Source organism: Monopterus albus, unplaced genomic scaffold, assembly GCF_001952655.1.
Source record: "Monopterus albus unplaced genomic scaffold, M_albus_1.0 scaffold121.1, whole genome shotgun sequence".
NCBI classification, from domain to species: Eukaryota; Metazoa; Chordata; class Actinopteri; order Synbranchiformes; family Synbranchidae; genus Monopterus; species Monopterus albus.
In genome coordinates this window covers 1,854,433-1,864,984 of record NW_018128001.1, presented here as the reverse complement: position 1 = coordinate 1,864,984, position 10,552 = coordinate 1,854,433, and the positions used below count along the sequence as shown (strand labels likewise).

The 10,552-nt window shown below is 41.9% G+C and overlaps 1 protein-coding gene across 2 annotated transcripts in view; it reads right to left on the bottom strand.

The window, feature by feature from the left end:
* LOC109966939 (potassium voltage-gated channel subfamily KQT member 2-like) overlaps positions 1-10,552 on the bottom strand; it is an 81,000-nt gene that overhangs the window by 29,667 nt on the left and 40,781 nt on the right. For both annotated transcript variants that reach the window (XM_020612199.1, XM_020612200.1), the window contains one exon: positions 9,864-9,989. In XM_020612199.1, coding sequence (XP_020467855.1) covers positions 9,864-9,989 — 126 coding nt within the window. The remainder of the gene's footprint in view (positions 1-9,863; positions 9,990-10,552) is intronic.

The following is a 10,552-nucleotide window of genomic DNA, read 5'->3' as shown; positions in this document are numbered from 1 at the left end:
ATGGTTGTAGGCCTGATGTGCTTCCTGGGGGTCTGTGAAAGGCGCTATATAAATTAAAGAGATTATTATTATTATTAGCTCATCTATTTATTCAATTCAATTTTATTTCATTTATATAGTGCTTTTCACAATTGTTTCAAAGCAGCTTTACAGTAATAAAAGCAGAACACACTGAAAAATCGATGGACTACATAAGAAGCGGAGTACAACAGCTAAGATTAAACCGTACTAGTGAGCGTAGTAATAAAGCAAGCGTGCCTTCAGGAGGCCAAAGGTAATTTCAACTCTGTTCCGGGCATGGGCATGGTTGTAGGCCTGCTGTGCTTCCTGGGGGTCTGTGAAAGGCGCTATATAAATTAAAGAGATAAATTATCAAAGCCTTATACAGTATGATGGAATTACTGTACACAATTTCACTCATATCTGCAGTCCATTTCAATTAAAGATTCAACTGTTTCATAATCAGAGTACAACTGCGTTTTTGGAGATGTGACTTAACTATTTAAATTGTAATTGTTATGTTTTAGCGGAGCGGTGGGTTTGTAATTGTGCACTACTTTCAGGCGGTCTGCAATACTTTGCCACGCTTTTTCTCTTTGTTTGATCACTGTGGCGGTGTTGCCTTTCTTCTTAATTATTTCTTTGACCTCCTCGTATGCCTCCATGACGATTTGTGCCTCCGACGGGGAAAAGTACGCCGCTCTAGTTGCCATGGTGAATCAGTGAATCTGTGATCGGTGGCGGGGTCTATTTGAGTGAGCCATGAACGAGCACATATCCTGGATTGGTTACACCTGGCTTGATGAATACGTGTCTGCTCATCCTGGCTTGGTCTTTGTGCAACCAATTAAGCCTGGACTCACGTGTTTTGGATTCATTGAGCTCAGCTCAGCCATTTATCCTGGATGTCTTAATCCTACTTTTGTGCAACAGGCCCCTGGTTTCAAGAGCACGTAAAAACAGTTTTCATGAGAGTATAGCTCCAGCTCGTCAGTTCTCACTCCAGGTCCATAATCGTTGTTCTTTTCTTTAATCTGAGATTTCAGATCCTGTAAAGGGCTGTGTGGTCCATAAAGCACCTCGTGCAGGTGGTAAGAGGTTCATCAGACCATCCCTTAATGAGCCCATAGAGGTTAGTGTAGCAGTACTTCTAGCCTGGAATTAATTGAATTGCAGTACTTCAGTAAGTGTACTTACTTATGAATGCATTAATACAAACGTCTACATAATTCCATAAAGCAAAACTGTCTTCTTTGTTGTAGGCTGAGTATAAGGAGGACTCACACACTCTGTCCACTGAGCTTCCCTGTAACAGACTGTATTAGACACTCTGTTCAGAGAAACCTCCTTCCTGCAGGAATAAATATGTAATAACTTTCAGAATTGATGTTAAGTATTTATTTTACACTCACTGAGCTTTAAAAGATATTTTTTCCACAACAATTCTGGCGACGAGGATGGGATCCCTCGAGTGGCCGTCTAGGACGTCTGTCAGACAGGGCCTGGCCAGCCTGAGAACAACAACTTTCTCAGCCCCAAACCTCATCCACATTTCTGAGTGACTGGGGACTGTCAGAGGACGCCCTGGATCCTCACTGACGGGATCCAAGTATCCAACGTTTGGAGGGAGATTATTCTCTGTGGTGAGTGTTAAATAAATGGGTTAAATACATTGAGAAGAATGTTAAATTAGTAAATTCGGGAAAGCTATTCCTCTATTGTGTTAATAATTGATGATCCCTCGTCTTGTTATGTAGGTATTCGTTTGAATACTGAGGTAGGTATTCCTGAGGGAATACTGAGTGTAGGTACTTATTTAAAAGTACTGAGTGTAGGTGTCACTTAACCGTGATACTGAGTGTAGGTGCTACTTAAAAGTGGCACTGAGGTAGGTGTTCTCAATTTGGAGTTTAAGGCAAGGACACTGAGGTCCTGTTCTGGTCACAAGGAAAGGAAAAGTGACTGAACCCTAACGGAGACGTCCGTTTTGTATCGGAAATTATAGCTGTGCACAGCTCCCATCTAGGACAATGGGGAACAAGACGAGTAAGGAGGAGGATCCTCTGGAGAGTTCAGTTATTGACATAATGAGGAGAAAGTACGGTGACAAAAGTGTCCAAAGTGTGGCCATATGGACACGTGAATTTGGTTTTCCCCACGGGGGTTCTTTAAGTGTAAAAAAGACTGAGGAACTTGAAAATAAATTAAAGGGAAAGAAGGAGGCCTTATATAAGAAAAAGAAAATATCGCCGAAAGAACTTAAAGATGTAGAAAATCATAGAATGTGTTTGAACATGTGGAGGAATGAAGCAGAAAGGGAAAGAAAGAGAATGTTCAAGGAAATGTCCAAATCAGGACAGACTAAAGAATGTCTTGTCAGTAAAAAAGAAAACAGTAATCTGCCGCCCAGTTCTCTGTATCTACAGCGTACAGCTCTGAAGCTGGATCCCCACCCCGACGTCTGCCCACCAACTGCACCACCACGGCCCGGACAGTCTGTCACACACCAACTTCAGGACAGACCTGACGTCAAACCCCGACCATACAACCCACCGTTCTCTCTGGGACTTGTGGTGCTGCGTATGACATGAGTGCAGCCGCTGGCCCGTCTTCCAGTCCTGAACTATCGCCCATGGTTGAAGTGTCTGGCCCTACTGGTCCCATCCTTGTGTTTCGAACATGGACCACTGCTGATATTACTGCTGCAGCACAACATCTTCCAGACCCAACAGCTTCTGGACAGAAATTTGCAGAACAGCTCTCCATTTTCTGCACTGAATTTCGTCCCACCATGACTGAGCTGAAACGTCTTTTAGCAACAAAAATGAAACCCGTCAATCTCCAGCATGTGATTAGTCATTTCCCAGTACATGACCTGCGTGTCTGCAACACTGAATGGAATCACGTTGATAACGCCCCATACATAGACGTTATTACAGCCCTAGGAGTTGTGTTTCGTGATCAGTTTCCCACTAAAGTGGACATGAGTAAAATCACGTCTTGCAGACAACAGGAGGGAGAATCGACAGGAGTATTTATACCGCCTTACAGAGCTGTTTAACCTTCATAGTGGCCTGGAACAACCAGCTGATTTGGGAAATGCTCCTGGTGTGTGGGAAACACATCTTAGCAACTGCTTTCTGAATGGACTGAGACCTGACATTGCAGCAGCTAAGACATACTGTGTCAGTTACACAGACGCTCGTCTGAGTGAACTACAACGTCATGCCAGTCATGCCCAAGATCAGCTGCAGCAGAAACAGCGGGCCAAAGAGGTCAAAAAGGAGCGACACGGGCCAGCCATGACCATGTACCAAGCCGTCCAGGAACAATATGAGAGACTTCCAGAGAGGGGGACATGGTCGTGGACGTGAGTTGGAGAACGTTCACTAGTGCTCCATGATATTGACTGAAACCAGGTTGGTGGCAGCGAAGGGGGAGGAGGGACAGCGGATGAGACTGAACTGTGCCGAGATAAGAGATAACACACACACACACACACACACACACACACACACACACACACACACACACACACACACACACACACTGCACACCACAATGAAGAACAGCTTGCTGATACTAACCCGCACATGCTTATACAACACACCTTTAAGGTATTAGAGAGCACATTTGAGCCTCAGGGCACCTATGTCAAATATGAATATGAAGCATATGAACAATTCCCTCAGTTCATATTCTTTATTCAGGGACAGTTAGTTACATTCCTTGTTGATTCAGGAGCCACTTCCTCTTTGAGGGAGGATCATTTAAACATTGTTTTCTGCTCTCTTCACACTGTCCTGTCAGTCTCTTAGGTAGAGATCTTAAGTGTAAACTTAGAATCTAACTTTGTTCAACGTCTGATGGTATCACTGTCCACCATGACAGTGACTCTCACACACACACACTCATTTGTGCTTAATAGCCCTTGTGAGTTAATATATGTTTATGAGTGGAAATTGCAGAATGGTTCACTGACTTTTTCACTTGTTACTGAAGTTAAACAATTGGTTGTGATTAATACACTGATTTTATACAACCTAGAGATTATATGTATCATGGTGCTGACGAGCACTATGAACACACATGGCTTAGAGTAAAAAAAAACTGTGCACATCTGCTATGTACTGGAGTGATTACCTTTACTTTCTCACTGCCAGTCTCACAGCTTCACAGTTACAACTACTGTATATGACATTTCTCTGGCCAAGGATAATAATGATGAATGTCTAGATATGGGCCCTTTGTGTAAAGATGCATGCAAACAAATGATTGGCAGATAACTCAAGATCTATCTGTTTTGTTTTGTTTTTTTACACTGCAGTGTTTTCAAAGAAGCTTCTCTTTAGTAGTACTCTCAATAAGATCTGTTCAGTTGGTACCTGGAAATACAATGCGAGCTCAGTACTTTTTATCTGATGCACAGGATGCAGCCATCCTTGTCTTGCAGGAAGTCCCTAAGACACTGTAGGCTACACACATTGATGATACTGGCCTCATCAAAGAAATTGTATTAGTTGTAATTACTCCCAAATCTGATTACAGGCCATGTAAACAACTATACTTTCTCAAAAATAAAAAGTAGCTGTTGATTATGTCATTCCAATGTTTGAATCTCTTAAAGAAGCAGGAATAATTGTATGCTGTGAGGAATCCCCTGTGCGCACTCCCTTGTTCCCTGTAAATAAAGGTATAAGATGAAGGTTAACCTATAGAATGAAGATTTGTTCAGGACTTGCAAGCAGTAAATGCTGCAGTCAAGCCTTGAGCCACTTGTTTTGCTAAAAGGCACAGCTTTATTGCAATATGTTAAACTCTTGCAGAACCTGGCTGAACATAAAGTTAGTCTCTTTAAACTGCAGTTTGTACAACTTAAAGTTACATTTCTGGGTCATGTGATCACAGTTGAGGGCAATCCCTCTCGCCCAAAGTAGTTGAAGCTATCCAGCAGCTTCCAAATCCACTAACAAAAGCAAATGATGTCCCTTCTGGGCAAGTGCTCCTACTGTAGTAATTTCCTCCAGCATTATGTCGTATTGGAGGCCCCACTCAGTGCACTGATTCATAGAAAAGGCCTTCAATCTTATGATAAAGTGACATGGACTCTAGATGCTGAAAAAGCTTCCACTGACTTGAAGTTAGCTTTGCAGACCACACCGACACTGGGACTACCTGACTTGACTAGACCTTTCACACAGACTGTGGATGAGAAAAATGCATGTATGACATCTGTTCTCTTGTAGGAACAGGGTGGACAACAACGCCTTGTTGCCTATTTCTTTGCTAAACTGGCTGAAGGAAAATCTGTTACCATTTAAAATAGTGTAAAACCCTGTCCAGCGTTCTTCCTCAGATTTTCAACAGGTGAAAGCAGTTCTCCCGGCTCCAGCCTCTGAACCTCTACATGATCTGCAGCCAACAACTGGGTCGTGATAAAGGAGCTTCAGCGGACACACTGGAAGTCCAAGCACTGGCAGAAACCATTTCAAGTCCTGATGACAATGCACACAGCAGTTAAGGTAGCAGAAAGAGCAACCTGGATTCACGTCAGCCACTGTAGTAAGGTGCCAGAGCCACCAGAGATGACAGCTGAGTACCCCAACCCAGCACAGTCACTCACTCACACACACACCTTGATTAAGTGAGGCTGTGTTGAAATAACACAGCAGTGAAGTGTGAGCCAAGCACCACTTCCTGCTGCTCCGATGAAATACACAGAACACACCACGCACGTACCAGAGAGTACACATCGAGCTTAGCTGACATTGGACCAGCGATGGAACACTCTTACGTCAGGACCAAGCTGTTGCCCTGGACAAAACTCACGTTTTTCTTTTTTGGTGTTATTGTTAATGTTTAGTATCTTGGGACTTTAGTCAAAGACCAGCCTACACGTTATATCCTGAGTTTATTCATAGTAAACACATGAATGCTAATATGTGGTGGAGATTTGCTAACCACATTGTTGCAGCTATGAAATTGAGTAATTGTTATGTGTGCATGCACATGCCTGTGTCCGGCCATTCACCTCTGCTCTCACCGGCTCCACTTGATTATAGATTCCCTATGTTTGTGAATGCCACAACAGATGGTTTTATAGCTGTGAGGAAGGAACTAACAGGCCTCAGATACACCTGGCTTGATGAATACGTGTCTGCTCATCCTGGCTTGGTCTTTGTGCAACCAATTAAGCCTGGACTCACGTGTTTTGGATTCATTGAGCTCAGCTCAGCCATTTATCCTGGATGTCTTAATCCTACTTTTGTGCAACAGGCCCCTGGTTTCAAGAGCACGTAAAAACAGTTTTCATGAGAGTATAGCTCCAGCTCGTCAGTTCTCACTCCAGGTCCATAATCGTTGTTCTTTTCTTTAATCTGAGATTTCAGATCCTGTAACTCTTCTTTGTTTGTGCTTCATGATTGTTTGTATCACAAAAACTGTATGTTTGGTTTTTCTTCTGGGTTATGATTTATCTTAAACCTTTTCAGTGTGATAAGTTTGATATGTTCCTAAGAAGACTTTTGTATGGACTGTTGTGATTAATGTTTAATCAAGAGGAGGGAGTGTGGTGGCAATTTTTATGATAGTACCCTTTTAGTGGTTATTTACCTTGTAATCCACTACTAGATGTATATCACATGATCGTAAACCTTTGCATGCCCTTGTGAGAGAGAAAAACCAGATGTGACCTGAGACCTGAGAGCTGGTATCCCATAGTAAATAACCTCCTGTTTGACTTATCTGTTTGAGCATCTGTTTTCTGTTATTGTATGCTGAGTATAAAAAGGGCAGTCACATTCCGTTCATTGAGCTTCCCTGTAACAGACTGGTTTAGACACTCTGTTCAGAGAAACCTCCTTCCTGCAGGAATAAATATGTAATAACTTTCAGAATTGATGTTAAGTATTTATTTTACTCTCACTGAGCTTTGAAAGATATTTTTTCCACAACATAACTCTTCCACTGCTCTGATGAGTTTTGTTTGCTGGTTTACCATTTTACATATTTCCTCTGACATGAAGTTTAAGGGCTTTTTAATATCCTCTAGTTCTTCCTCATATTGCCCTGTCTGATTTTTCTTTGGTGGCAGTATGATCCATAGTATACAGTGGTGTGAAAAAGTGTTTGCCCCCTTACTGATTTCTTATCTTTTTGCATGTTTGTCACACTGTAATGTTTCAGATCGTCAAACAAATTTATATATTAGTCAAAGATAACACAAGTAAACACATCATGCAGTTTTTAAATGAAGGTTTTTATTATTAAGGGAAAACAAAATCCAAAACTATAGAGCCCTGTGTGAACAAGTGTTTGCCCCCCTGTCAAAACACTGGTTTATCGCACCTGAGTTCAATTTCTCTTTTTCGGGCATGAACTGCCTTTTTAAGGTCATGCCACAGCATCTCAATTGGATTCAGGTCAGGACTTTGACTAGGCCACTCCAAAGTCTTCATTTTGTTTTTCTTCAGCCATTCAGAAGTGGACTTGCTGGTGTGCTTTGGATCATTGTCCTGCTGCAGAACCCAAGTTCGCTTCAGCTTGAGGTCACAAACGGATGGCCGGACATTCTCCTTCAGGATATTTTGGTACACAGCAGAATTCATGGTTCCACTTATCACAGCATGTCTTCCAGGGCCTGAAGCAGCAAAACAGCCCCAGACCATCCCACTACCACCACCATATTTTACTGTTGGTATGATGTTCTTTTTCTGAAATGCGGTGTTACTTTTACGCCACACATAATGGGACACACACCTTCCAAAAAGTTCAACTTTTGTCTCGTCTGTCCACAGAGTATTATCCCAAAAGTCTTGGGGATCATCAAGATGTTTTCTGGCAAAACTGAGACGAGCCTTTATGTTCTTTTTGCTCAGCAGTGGTTTTCGTCTTGGAACTCTGCCATGCAAACCATTTTTGCCCAGTCTCTTTCTTATGGTGGAGTCATGAACACTCAGCTTAACTGAGGCAAGTGAGGCCTGCAGTTCTTTGGATGTTGTTGTGGGGTCTTTTGTGACCTCTTGGATGAGTTGTCGCTGCGCTCTTGGGGTAATTTTGGTCGGCTGGCCACTCCTGGGAAGGTTCTCCACTGTTCCATGTTTTCGCCATTTGTGGATAATGGCTCTCACTGTGGTTCGCTGCAGTCCCCAAGCTTTAGAAATGGCTTTATAACCTTTTCCGGACTGATAGAGCTCCATTATTCTCTTTCTCATTTGTTTTTGAATTTCTTTGGATCTCGGCATGATGTCTAGCTTTTGAGGATCTTTTGGTCTACTTCACTTTGTCAGGCAGGTCCTATTTAAGTGATTTCTTGATTGCGAACAGGTGTGGCAAGAGAAATTGAACTCAGGTGCGATAAACCAGTGTTTTGACAGGGGGGCAAACACTTGTTCACACAGGGCTCTATAGTTTTGGATTTTGTTTTCCCTTAATAATAAAAACCTTCATTTAAAAACTGCATGATGTGTTTACTTGTGTTATCTTTGACTAATATATAAATTTGTTTGACGATCTGAAACATTACAGTGTGACAAACATGCAAAAAGATAAGAAATCAGTAAGGGGGAAAACACTTTTTCACACCACTGTATATACTAAAGTATTACAAATGTTTGAAGAGAGATGTGCTTCTTGCTGTGTGAAGTCAGCCTCCCGGACATCTTCAACAGCTCAACAGTAAAATTTGATTATTCAACTATACAATTTAACTGTCTGTTTGTTGTGTCCTGTTGCTTTTCTTCTTTTCTCTCTCCTCTGTCAAATCACCCCAACCGGTCAAGGCTGTCGGGGTCTGTCAGAGGTTTCTTCTGGTAAAGGGAGTTTTTCCTCCCTGCTGTCGCCAAGTGCTGCTCAGAGGGGATTTGTTGGTTTTTCCCCTCGGTAATACTGTGAGGTTTAGACCAGGTCAAAAATGTCATAATTTGAAGGGAAAGACCAATTTCATACATTTTCAGAAGGCACAAAGGCCACTTGATTGGGCGCTACTGCAAAGACAAATGATATGGTATGTGTACTTAGCTTATGTATACAGCCTAAGAGGCAAAGTTACAAGCTAGAGTTTGGTGTTCACAACATGCATGTTATGTTTAAATTAAAATACAGATGCTTGTAGAACTGTTAATGGGAAATATAGTCTAATAACTGTGCATCTTTATTATAATTTGGATAGTAAATGGTGTTATCTGTGCACTTATACACTCAAAGGCAAACTAAGCTCTTGTTACTCTGGTGACGTGGCCTAAGATCAAGGGTCGAAAGAATCATGGATGCATTAAAGAGAAAAGGCAGGAAAGGACCTCTAATTTCTCTTACTTTATTTAACTGGTGCAACAATTATATTCTTCTGGCATCATGATAGAATGGCCAGCATCACTTCTAGCACTGTTAAACTACAAATAAATGCCTACCGGATGCCTATTAAGGCTTTCATTTGGTTGTCAATATTGACAGTATTGGTGCTTATTTAGCACGTGCAGTATTTCAACACTACATGTAACGTTTTCCAGACAGAGCAAAATATCACATCCTTCAATCTGCTTATCCAGTAGAACTAAAGGAAGATTGTAGCACCGCGAGCTTGACTGATGCCACTCTGAACTAAAAACAGCAAACAATCAATCAATGTTAAGTTTTGGTTTTCTTAGTCTGGTTCAAACAGCTTGTACTTGTTGTTTTCCAGTCAGGAGATCACAGTGTTGTTTATGGTGATGTGTCTTATGTTTTTGTGAAGCACTTTTGCCAACTTTTTGTTGATTTTAACTGTGCTATACAAATAAACCTAACTACACCCAAAACTAACCACTGTACCTGTGCCCCATCATCTGTCAGTGTGAACACATCTCTTGAGTGTGTGCTGGTCTCACCAGTCCCCACCAGAGGGCGTCGGCATATGTCTCAAACCACACATTGTCTTCTTTTTCTGCCAAATAAACTAGGAAACTGGCCAGAATGAGACACAAGAAGCCGATATACCAGGCTGTGATCAACTCCTGCGGAGAGAAAGACAGATTGGGTTACACCGAGAGAGAGACACCTTTATCCACAGACAGGTAAAACACCCATTGTTCTTCACACATTAATAACTGCACTATCCAGAATGCTGAGCTTCTGACTGAGTCTGGATTTTCAGCTTCAGTGAAGCTGCTTCTAAATTAATCTCAGGCTGATGTAGAGCAATAGGTAACAAGCAACGTGAACTGATTATCAGATACAAATGGCTCGAGATGCAATGAAAGGAAATTATTTTAATTTTAGATGAGAACAGGGAGGTTGTTGAAAATCATTTATGTAATTTTCACAGCTCAATGCCTAAAAATCCACATTTTGAGAGTGTGAGCAAAAGCAAACTTTGCTGAGACATTCTGGCTGTTCAAAGACCACAGGAAACAGAACATACGGGATTAAGTCTGACACCTGAGTTCCACAAGGTTCTGTGCTAGGTCCAGTTCTCTTCACTTAATACATGCGTCCCTTTGGCAACATTAGTACAAATGCTGCTTCCTTCAACAGCCTTTGCCTGGTTATTGGAGCACTTATCAGTAGTAGTCTGCAG